The sequence below is a fragment of the Sceloporus occidentalis genome, unplaced genomic scaffold (genome assembly GCF_023333645.1).
Source record: "Sceloporus occidentalis isolate IW3139 unplaced genomic scaffold, rSceOcc1.0.p SCAF_6, whole genome shotgun sequence".
Classification (NCBI taxonomy): Eukaryota; Metazoa; Chordata; class Lepidosauria; order Squamata; family Phrynosomatidae; genus Sceloporus; species Sceloporus occidentalis.
In genome coordinates, this window is record NW_028316986.1 from 50,032,656 (window position 1) to 50,044,686 (window position 12,031).

The 12,031-nt window shown below is 44.0% G+C and overlaps 1 protein-coding gene across 1 annotated transcript in view; it reads left to right on the forward strand.

The window, feature by feature from the left end:
• Positions 1 to 7,241: 7,241 nt before the first annotated feature.
• The window catches only part of KCNK17 (potassium two pore domain channel subfamily K member 17), a 44,201-nt gene continuing 39,411 nt past the window's right edge, over positions 7,242 to 12,031 (forward strand). Inside the window, exon 1 of the mRNA XM_089529445.1 lies at positions 7,242 to 7,496. Within this exon, the coding sequence (XP_089385571.1) occupies positions 7,242 to 7,496 (255 nt within the window). The remainder of the gene's footprint in view (positions 7,497 to 12,031) is intronic.

Genomic DNA, 12,031 nt, shown 5'->3' on the forward strand with positions numbered 1-12,031 from the left:
GGGTGATTAACGGAATGCCAATGTGAAAAGAGAACTGCTGTGCTACCTTCCTTATGTCTGCAAAAGCAAGGTTTGTGGGTAAGACATATAGCATCATACAAGGGGAAGAGAAACTTTTAACCAGAAAACAATCTCTAATACTGTACAGAAAACAACTAAACGAAGCCTTTGAAGGAAGATGAACTTAAAGTGTAGTTGTTGCATGTTTCCAACACAACCAGTTCTTTCAGCAAATATCATCTTAGATAAGATTGTCTCTTATGGTTCAGATTGACCTTGAGGCTACTGAACATCACTTTCTCCTCCAAGAGTAAAATGCACCATCCGCATGGTCAAACTCTGTTTGCAGAGATCAGTTTTTCCTCCTAACTTGGTATGAAGAGAAGTAAGAAACTATCCCCTCTGTCTACTTCCCTATTTTGCTCAAAGTAAACTCTTGTCTGAATCCTCTTAAACCTTTCTGCTTTGTGGTAGAACAAGTTTTATACATTCTCGGCACCAACTGTGAAGGAAATTACAGGCAGGTCATAGTTACAAGTCCCCAGACCTCAATAATGGATTAATTAACTTATTACTTTTTACTACCACCAAAAGAGGTATGAGCAAGGCCACTGAGAACAGCTGAACCTTTGCAGAACAGTAAAGGGAATGCTTCTGATGGAATTCAGCCAATTCATATTACCACTTTTAGCTATCTCCTAAATGGACTGAGCCAAGTAACATAGAGCCTCTGCCATTATCAACCAAACCACCCTTTGCAATTGTAACTATTCATCCATCCATATTTGAGCATTACACCTACAATTCCTAACGATGAACAATATCAAATGTTGCTGAATGATCTAGAATGTTCAAAAGCAGGGATGTAGCCAAGAGCGGGGTTCGTGGGGTCTGGACCCCCCCTTCCGTTAGATACAATGAATGGCGCCCGCTGCTGCGCCGCCGCACCCAAGCCCCATTATAATGGTGGCACTTAGTCTGGATCCCCCCCCTTCCCAAAATTCTGGCTACGTCCCTGTCAAAAGGGTTAGAATTACCCCTCCAAGCAACAACCTTCAACAAAGGATGCAAGCACAATCTCCATTCTGTAACCCTGTCAGAAATGAAACTAGTATGGATTCAAGAATCCGAATGCATCTAGAAGATTCTGGCACTGCAAGACAATCAATGTTTAAAGCCCCTCTCCCCCCTGCCCCAACTGAATTGGTTGAAAGCTGAATGGGTTTGTTGGCATGTCCAAAACTAGCAACAAGTTTGGCTTGTTTTTATTTCCCCAGAGAATGCGCCTAAAAATCACTCTTTAAACCTCTTCCTAAAGATTCCTGCCAAAGGATACGAAAAAACCCCAGTTTCTTAAGAGACAGTCTGCACTTTCCTCAAGATATTTTCCATAAAAGTAATAGTCATGAGTTTTTCTAATGTAACAAAAGATAAAACGGAATACCTCCAGAACCTTAGGTTAAGCCATAGGCAGCTAGTTCCTGATTTTCACATAATTTTATTCCTGAAGACAGTATTTTTCTGAAATGCATCTATTTTAAGACACTGGGAGACATAACCATCACAACTATAGTCCCTGGATTACACATCTCATTTGTAGATTAACAAATTAATTTGTATAATAAAGGAAAACAACATTTGTGAGACATGTCTAGACATTTCAGTAATTACAGTTTTTCTCTCTTCCTCTATATGTATATGTATATAGCACAGCAGAGTTGTTAAAATCGGATTTGACGCACAGTTTATATTAATTTATAGAATACTTCATCTAGATGACCAATGGAGAGCTTCTGGGTCATGAGCCAAATTTTACCCATCAGCACTCCTTATCTGGCTTCTGAGGCCTCTGATATGGCCCCTTCCCAAATACTCAATCCTTTAGAGAAGGGACAAGGGACAGGAGAGTAGATCCCAATTGAACTATGGACTTGAAGGGAATCCCTGGACACCATGACTGTGTCTCTTTACTCTTCCCCCAGTTTCCCCAATTGCAAGGAGGAGAGCAGTGTGTGAATGAGAAAAAGAGAGAATCAAGTATGGTATGTGTGTACTTGAAGATGACTGTGAGAGAATGTGCACAGAGTTTCTGGAAAGCACAGGAGGGGGCAGCATGCCATGAATAGAGTGACCCTATCCATTTATGTGGCCTACAAGGTCTCTCTGTGGGCCAAAATAAATTTAAAGAACTTGATAAAGTTTTAATGTTATGCTACACAGCTCAATGCATTTTTTTTGTGGTGGCCATTTCTAGAATGTTCCTTCACCTATGAAATAAAGTTGTTCTAATGTGTTATTTCTAATAAAGATGCCTTTCTATCCCATTCTATTGTCCATTCCAGCTCCCATGCCTTTGCCTTGACATAATCCATTCAAAAACATCCACATTTGACTTACATGTCACCTAGTGTAGCACCACCGTCTTCTTTTCTTGGACCATGTTTTACAGATACTGAAAACTGCTTTATACAGGGATCAACAAAGCAAAATATATTCTTCTCCCTCATGCAACTTGATGTACACCATTTGGTAGCTGGAAAATGGAATCACTCTAAAAACAAACAAACAAAAACATCTTGTCCCCAATCTTTATTGAGACTGGAAAAAAAATTCACAGTTGCTATGAACACTGAACTCACTGACCTGATCTATCACTTGTTTAACTGACTTAAATTTGTTTTATACAGTATATATGTAGGTAGTTTGGAACTGTTTCTTGTACTCTGTAATCACATTTTTGCTATTACTATCACACCTGCCTCCTGTGGAATATGCTGTAACCACTTTCATTAGTACCCACTTGGTTTAGCAATGTAAACTGTGGCAGCTGAGAGATGATCCTTCTGCAATAGTAACAACTCTTTCCTAGCCCATCCTGGAGATCCCTGGTATTATTTGGTGATGTTCCATACCAGGTACTCTATAGGTCTGATCTCATTTACAATCCAAAATCAGATGATTTTAATGTGCTCAAGGTAACATGAAGAAGACATGCCAAACTGCTCTTCTAAAGATGTACACCTTCCTCACCACATGGGGAGGCAAAACAGGAAGCCCAATGCTCCTGATTCTAGCCCCTATGATTCCTGAGGTGTATTTCACTTCATGTACCAATGTACATATGTCAGAACATCATCCAGGACAAGATGGGAAGGAGATCTTCAAAAAGCCAAGACATAACAGCTATGCTGGTCAGCTCAAGGGCCATCTAGTCTAGCATCCTGTTCATACAGCAGCCAAGCAGGTGCCGATGGAAAGCCCACCAGCAGAACATGAACATGACTGTATGTATCCTGTTATGCTTTCCAGCAACTGATACACAGAGGCATACTGCCACGATGCTGGAGGGAGCATATATCTGTCTTGACTAATAGGCATCAGTGGTAGCCCCATCCTCCATGGTTTTGTCTAATCTTCTTTTGAAATCTTCTAAGTTGGTGACCATCACAACACCCTATGGCAGTGAATCCCACTATTTAACTCAAATCTTGCAAATAAAAACATGATAGGATTGCCTCTGGGTCACCATATGTTGGAAACAACTTGAAGGCACACAACACACACACACACACAGAGAGAGAGAGAGAGAGAGAGAGAGAGAGAGAGAGAGAGAGAGAGATTTCGCCTTGAATCTCCTACCATCATCTCAAGCTTTGTGGTATGAGATCCAAGCATATTTTTTAAAAAATCACCAATAATATGCTTCCCCTTACTCATCTTTTACTTAACTTAAGCTAACATAAAACTAGACAAAATCCTAAAGTGTAAAGATATACAGCTGAACATTAAAGTTAGAATTGTTCAAGCCATTGTATTCCCCATTACCATGTACAGATGTGAGAGCTGGACAGTGAAGAAAGCAAACAGGAAGAAAATTAATTCATTTGAGATGTGTTGCTGGAGAATAGTGCTGAGGATACCACAGACAGCATGGACAAAAGACAAACAAATGGGTCCTTGAACAGATCAAGCCAGAGCTCTCCCTAGATGCCAAGATAACTAAACTGAGGCTGTCATACCTTGGTCACATCATGAGAAGGCACAACTTATTAGAAAAAACAATGGCATTGGAGAAGGTGGAGGGACGAAGAAAGAGGAGAAGACCGCATGCCAGATGGATAGACTCAATCAGGGAGACCACGGTTCTGAGCCTGCAGGATCTGAGCAGGGATGTAGAGCAGGGGTGCCCAACTTGGAAGGAGATAGGGGCTGAAATTAAGGTCGGCTAGGTTGTTCGGGTTGCCAATAGGTTTAGAACAGTGAAATGTAGGACATTTAGGTGAAATGTAAGACATTCAAGTAAAATGGAGGACATGACCAAATAAAAGCTGGAATCATATAAATGTAAATTCATACTTCTTAGCCATGCTCAAAATGGAGGACATTGTGGAATTCCTCCTCCTGGACAGGAAGACTGAGATGGGGGACATGTTTGGGAAAAGGAGGGAAAGGCTGTTCACCCTATTAAGGGGCTGGCATCTCATCCCTTTGCCAGGTGGGCAGCCTTGTGAGGGCGAGGATCCCAAATCCCAAGCCATTTGCCAAAAGTACGATGGCCTCCTCTTCCTGCCCTCCACTCACCCAAACCAAGGGCCCAAGGGAGCAAAAGAGCAAGAGAGGGCAGGGGCTTGACCCATTAAGGTAAGGGGCCCAGGGTCCTAGGCCGCCTGCCAAAAGCACGGCAGCCTCCTCCTCCACTCCCATCCACACCCTGAAGACCCTGGGCCCTTACCTTAATGGGTCAAGCCCCTGCCCTCTCTCGCTCTTTTGCTCTCTTGCTCCCTGCTCTCTCTCTGCCCTGCCTGGCCAAAAGGGTGAGAGGAGCTGTAAGCCTGCCTCCAGCCAAAGCTCTCCTGGGAAGAAGAGGCAAAGTCTGGGGGAAGAGTCCATTGCTCCCATCCTCCAAAGCCCCATGCAGTCAGGGAGGACTCTGGAAGCCAGGACATCCTCCTCCTCTTATTTGGCCCCGGGCTTCCAGAAATCCTTTGGTGGGCCACAGCACCCCTAAGGGGCCTGAAGGCATCTCATTCACAGGGTCTCCATGAGTTGGGATCAACTTGAAGACAGCTAACAACAAACAACAAGTCCACACATACGTTGTAACCTTCCTTCACAGGCAACCTGCTCCAGCCTGTTGCCCTTCAGTGGTGCCTAGGTGCTCTACAGGTCCAGCACTTTGGTCCTTTTCTTGTGAATTTGTGTCTTCAGTCAGTATGACATAGTGGTTTGGGTGCTGGTCTAGGATTCTGGGAGACCAAGGTACAAATCCCTGCTCCACCATGGAAACCCACTGGAAGACCTTGGGCAAGTCGCACTCTCTCAGCCTTAGAGGACAACAGTGGCAAGCCAACTCCGAATAAATCTTACCAAGTAGGGTCCCCATAAATTGGAGCTGACTTGAAAGCAACAAGTAACTAATGGCTACTTCTTATTGCAGTGTGACTTTAAGTCAGCTCCAGCTTCTGGCAACTGTAAGGCAAGGCTATAATGGCATTGTCTTGGCAAGATTTATTCAGAGGTTGGTTGTCATTGCCTTCTTCTGAGAGGAAGAGAGCATGACATGCACAAAGTCAACCAGTGAGTTTCCATGAATGAGCAAGGATTCAAACTTTAATCTCCTGGAATCCTACTACAGTACTCCAACCACTACACCACACTAGCTGAAAGGGATATTATTCTGAATGAAGACTGCAGTTGCTGGATGCTGTGCCCTGTCCTTCCAGCCACGTGCCACGTGCCTTCCTTTTCTGTTCAGCTGGAGAACTATTTTCAGTCATGTGTTGTGCAATTGTGTGGGAGACCTAGCTCTGACTCTTGGGACAAGCATGGGTCAAGGAAAATGCTCTCAGCATCAAGACAAAGAAAGCAAACAGAGGGTGAAATGTTCGTCCTCAAATGATTTTTTTAAAATTAATACAGTATACAGTCGGCCCTTCTTATACACGGATTTTTTTATTCAAGCATCCATGATTTGAAAATGTTCAAAAAAGTATAAATTTCAAATATCAAAGCTTGATTTTCTATTTTTAATAAGGGACACCATTTTGCTATGTTATTGTATTTAATAGGACTTGAACACCCATGGATTTTGTTATCCATGGGGGATCTTGGAACCAAACCCCAGTGTATAACAAGGGTCCACTGTACTCCTCTTTTGTTGACTTGAGGTTGCCCCAATAACTCCTAACTCAAAAATGAAACTCCAAGTTCAGCCCACAAAGTCTGGGGTACATTGACACTGTAGAAATCATGCAGTTTGACAGCACTTTAAGTGCTGTAGCTCCATCCTATGGAATCCTGGGATTTGTAGTCTTTCACCATCTCTGTCAAAGAGTGCTGATGCCTCACAAAACTACAAATCCCAGGGCTGTGTAGGACGGAGGAATGGCAGTTAAAGTGGTGTCAGGCTGCAGGATTTCTACAGTACAGATAGACGCCAGTCTGGTGTAGTGGTTTGAGTGTTCTATGGAAGGAGTATGGAAGGAGATCTTGTAGCACCTGTGAGGCTAACTGAAAGGAAGAAGTTGGAAGCATGAGCTTTCCTAGACTACTACTTCCTCAGATGCTTTAGGTGGAGTGGAATGACATTTTTACTATAATGTTGTACATTTTGCAGTGCCTGGTCCTCCTTGGTGGTGAGCACATCTTGGTCACCCTGCCACTAAATTGCCCCCTCCTTCCCCTCAAGTCTGAGGAGCCATCCACCTGAACTCCGCCTGAAGCAGGAGCCCCAGAGGAGGGAGGGAGGGGAGAACAGCCTCTGAGGCTATGCTTCCAAAGGTTTGGTTCTCCAGAAATTTTGCACTTCAAGTCCTAGAATTTCTGGCTGTTGACCAAGCTGTCTGGAGCTTCTGGGAGTTGGAGTCCTAAGCCCCTGGAGGCACAACATTTGGGAACCACTACATGAGTCTGAGCCCACATTACTTCCCAAACTTTGGTCCTCAAGGTGTTTTGGACTCCATCTCCCAGAATTCCTGACAGCTGGCCATGCTTGGCCAACAGTCAAGAATTCCCAAGACTGAAGCAGTGCTCCCCAACCTTTGGGCCTCCAGAAGCTTCTGGGCGTCGAAGCCCAAAGGCCACGGAGGCCCAAAGTTTGGGGAAAGCCCTGCCTGGCTGAGGGAAGCCAGAGAGGGAGCCACCCCCTGGCCACCTCCCTCCCTCCCTCCCTCCCTCTCCCGCCTCCGGCGAGGAGGCTAGCTGCGCCTCCGCCCTCGAAGAGTCCCAGGAGGAGGCTGAGGATGGCGCCCAGGGCGGGCAGATGGAGGTGGCAGCAGGGCTGCTGCTGCTGCTGCTGCTGCTGGGGGTGCAGGCTGCCCAGCACTCCGCTGCTGCTCCTGGCCTACCTGAGCTACCTGCTCCTGGGCAGCGCCGCATTCTGGGCTCTGGAGTCTCCGGGGGAGAAGCAGGCGGCGCAGATGCTGCTGAAGGAGAGGTGGGACCTCCTGGAGAACTTCACCTGCCTGGAGAAGGAGGCCCTGGAGAGGCTGGCCCAGGTAGAAGGCACCCTGCAGGGGTTTCCTAGTCTAGCCACACTGGAGAGAGAACCCGGTTTAGCCCCGCTTTAACTCTATGTCTGGCTCTTTGCTATGGAATTCTGGGAGTTGGAGTTTGTTGTGGGGCCCAGAGCGGAGCAGAGTTAAAGAGTTAAAGCGGGGCCAAACCGGGTTGCCCTGGCTCCATCCTACAGAATCCTGGGATTTCTAGCTTTCTTAGGCAGCAGCATTCTTTGGCAGAGGAGAAGAAAGACCTGGTAACTACAAATCCCAGGATTCCATCAAGTGGAGCTACAGGGCTTAAAGGGGTGTCAAACTGCATTATTACTACAGTATAGATGTACCCCTCTCCTGGTGGAAACAATCCAATCATAGGTCCAAAATACACTGAAGAAATAATCCAGTTTGAGACTGCTTTAACTGCCATGGCTCAGTGCTAGGGAATTCTGGGAATTGCAGTTTATTGTGGCAAGAGAGCTCTCTGACAGAGAAAGCTAAATGTCTCACAAAACTACAGTTCCCAGAATTCCCTAGCATTGTCTCAGGGCAGTTAAAGCAGTCTCATGTTTGGAGCTCAGTCTCTAAGCTGGTCCTAACGTCAACTAGGCTTTCAGCCATATGGAGATGATCATGTTGCCTTTATGATGGTTGTAAGCAGTTTATTTGAAGCATTTTTGGACTGTGTGAAGGTTAGCTATTTGTTATGTTGTACAGAACAAGAGACCAAAGATATATATTCTCAGCACTAGATGAGGTACATGTTATTCCCATATATAGAAGTCCAGTAATCCTTTCCAAAATATCTATGGGAGATCTTAAAATATTTTACTCAGAACTGTTTTTCTTTCCCACTCCTGGTTTATGTCAGCTGTTGACAGATCAAATGACCATCGCTTTGGGTGATGACATCCATTTTGGAGGCTTTGGAACTAAGTGGCCAAATGAAATGAATACACAGGTGTTAAAAGTCAAGTTTGGTATTTCACATCTATCCATCTGAGCTTAATGTCCTTTTTATTATTATTGATGCAGCACCTAATGTGTCCTACCGGCTTCACAGGATAAATAAACAGGATAAACCCAAAGCTTGCTGTGTAAATGGGGTTTTAGAAACAATTCGATACATGAAAATAACCAAGAGCAGATGAATCAATGAGGGAAGGGAGAGGATCTAGAAAGTGGATCAATAAAGAGAGACCAGAGACGATTGAAAGTTTGTTTTCAACTATAGTTTTTTGCTGCTGAGCATGGAAATTAGAGGGTTATATATCCCCTAATCTCATTCATTTTAAGGTTTGTTGCAGTGTTTTGAACAGCATGGGTACTTTTTGAATTATCTGATATACAGGCATTGTGTGAACCAGTGTAGCTTAATGGTTTGAACGCTGGACTTTGACTCTGGAGATCAGGGTTCAATTCCTGACTCTGCCATAAAGCCCACTGGTTGACCTTGGGCAAGTCACATGCTCTCAACCTTAGGAGAAGGCAATGGCAAATCTCCTCTGAACAGAACTTGCCAAGAAAACCCCATAATAGATTTTCTTTGGGGTCACCATCAGTCAGAAACAACATGAAGGCACACAACAACACAGGTGCTCTGTGTGTGCCTTCAAGTCACCTGTCGACTTAGATGGCACAGTTGTTGCTCACTTTCAAGTCATTTTCAACTTAGGTGTCTCTAAAGCAAATCTATCACATGATTTGGGAAGAAATGTTTGAGTTTGTTTTTGCCTTTGCCTCCCTTTGAGGCTGAGAGAGAGTGACTTCCCAAGGTCACCCAGTGAGTTTCAGTGGCTGAACAGGCATTCAAACCTTGGTCTCCAGAGCTCAAACTACACCATGCTGGCTCTCTTGACTTATCTTGATGGGAAGAGAAAAAGAGTTGTTGGAAGAAGGTTTCCATCCATGGTTTGAAAATTTTTAAAAATTCAAAAAGCACACCTTGATTTTGAATTTTTTTAAAAAAATAAGGGACACCATTTTACAATTCCATTGTATTCAACAGGACTTGAGCATCCATGGGTTTTAGTAATGACAGGGTGTTCTAGAACCAAACCACAGCGGATACCAAGGGCCCACGCTACTGATGTTGATTTAATAAGGTCTCAGAAGGTGTTCTCTGTCTTAGACATACTACCTGAGATCCTTTAAATGGCAATACTAGGACTGAACAAGAACTATCTTCTGTTTTCAGTACTTTTAAGGAGGAAGAGAAACATGACAGTAAACCCTGTTCTACTCATGACTTAGGTCCAAAACACACTGCAGAAATAATCCAATTTGAGGCTGCTTTAACTGCCCTGGCTCAGGGCTAAGGAATCTTGGGAACTGTAGTTTATTGTGGCACTAGGGCCCTCTGACAGAGGAGGCTCAATGTCTCACAGAACTACAGTCCCCTGACTTCTCTATCATTGAGCCAGGGCAGTTAAAGCGGTCTCACACAAGATTATTTCTGCAGTGTGTTTTGGACCTTATTCCCTGGTCCCAGACAGAGCAAGAAAGTCATTTAGGATCAAGCTATATGCAGGGAATAGACTTGCCCAATGGCTAATGAGTCCTCCTCCAAACAGAATTTTCTCAAAGACACATGCCTGAAAATCAGATTTGCAATTTATGTCTTCTTTACCTTTCTGTGACCTATCCTGAACAACACTTGCTAAATGGAAAGCATATAGAAGAAACAGATTGTTCACCACTCAGGGCAGTATCTGCAAAAAATCATACCAAGCATATCTATTTTGACCCTTAGGGGCTGTGCACACCAGCAGGAAAGGCCAGGTTGGGAGTGGAGTCAGGGTGTAGTGTCTATAAGACGCACATCCCAGATACACCCTCAGGGCAGCATGACGTTGTGCGCTGCACCACACGGTGCTCCTCTGGTGTTGCATCTGCAAGATGCGGTGCCGAAGGGGCACCGTAAAGCCGCTGCACCATGGCTATCGCGCCCTTTGCAGGATGGAAAAAGGAGCCACTTTTTGCACCCTACAAAGGCCAGATTGGGGCCATGGCCCTGATGTGGCTGTAAAAGGGGCAGCTGCAGGCCACCCCTTAGGGACAGTCTACACAGCCCCTTAGTTTTTCTCATGTTCTTTGTGTGGCACATTTCACTAGCTGTATACTTTCTCTGTATTTTGTTTCTAACTTCCAAAAGTCTTAAAATTTATGGGTGGACTTATAATAATTCTGAGGAGTATTAGCTTCAAAAGCTGCACTTAATGGCAACTTCTTTATACTGTAGGCCAGTTCTGTCTATCAGTAAACTTCCCTGTTGCATTATGCATTGGCAGATGGGGAACCCAATCACATATTTTAGAGGCATTACAGTAAAAACTTCAGCTTCTTTAAACAGCATGTATAGGGTAATGCTGAAAACTTAGGTCCAAAACACACTGTAGAAATAATTCAGATTGAGATCCCTTTAACTGCCCTGGCTCAATGCTAGGGAATTCTAGGAACTGTATTTTTGTGAGACATTTAGCTTACTTTGTCAGAGAGCTCTGGTGCCACAAGAAGCTACAACTCCCAGATTCCCTAGCACTGAGCCAGAGCAGTTAAAGTGGCCTCAAACTGGATTATTTCTGCCCTGTGTTTTGGACCTTAGTTGCTTTAAGATTGTGGTAGGGAAAACATAAAGAGCAAATGTTATTTGCAGGCCAGCAGGCAGCAACCCCTAACAACAACTACCACTAAGCTTCGAGTTCAGTTCATGACCTCATGAGAGAAGGAAAGGAGACTAAATTCCATTGAATGCCTTTCTATGGCATTGCAAAAATCAAAGCTCAAATGGCATATTCCCTGTATTATTTTAAGAGCTTTTTGTCATGCAACCTCCTAAAGTGTTTATACAATGTTGAAATTAATAAAGGTTAATTCAACAGAAGGTCATATCTACACATTTTAGACATACAGTAGGCTGCTTCCATGTTTGCCATGTTTGTACAGAATGTGAAGTCAGGATTCTGGAGGGAGATGTTTATTCCTCCCAAAAGCGTGCCCAGAATTACGGCCTTAATTATGTAGAATGTTGCTGCAGATCCTGTATCTTAGAGATACTGTATAATCAGTTGTTATCTGTGAGTTGCTCTGAGGAAGTAAGTACGTATGCTATTCTGGTAGCTAGCCAGGTGGGTGGGTGAATGGATAGATTGACAGATATTCAGCACCCAGCTTCATTTTCAGCTGCAAGAATAGCTTGTGTAACACTGCTAAAGGACAGTATAGAAAGAGTATAGGTTTTTTTGTTCCCCTAAGCACACTTTCAGCTTTATTTCAAAGACCAAGGATGCATCCAGGTAAGACTTGTTTATCTCACAAGTTCAATTCCTTTCCCCATAATCAGTGTGGGAAGGAAGGTTTACTAAGTTACAGTCTCTCGGATAAGGAGTCAGATAAGACTGATGATCTTTCACCTATGTACCTAGAAAGGCATTTCAAGATTAGTTTTCACCTCTACTATGTGTTTTTCCTTATCGGAATCAGTAAGGTAAAAATTAAGAACCTTCATTTAGAAGGGACAAGGTCCAACCAACTTCAAA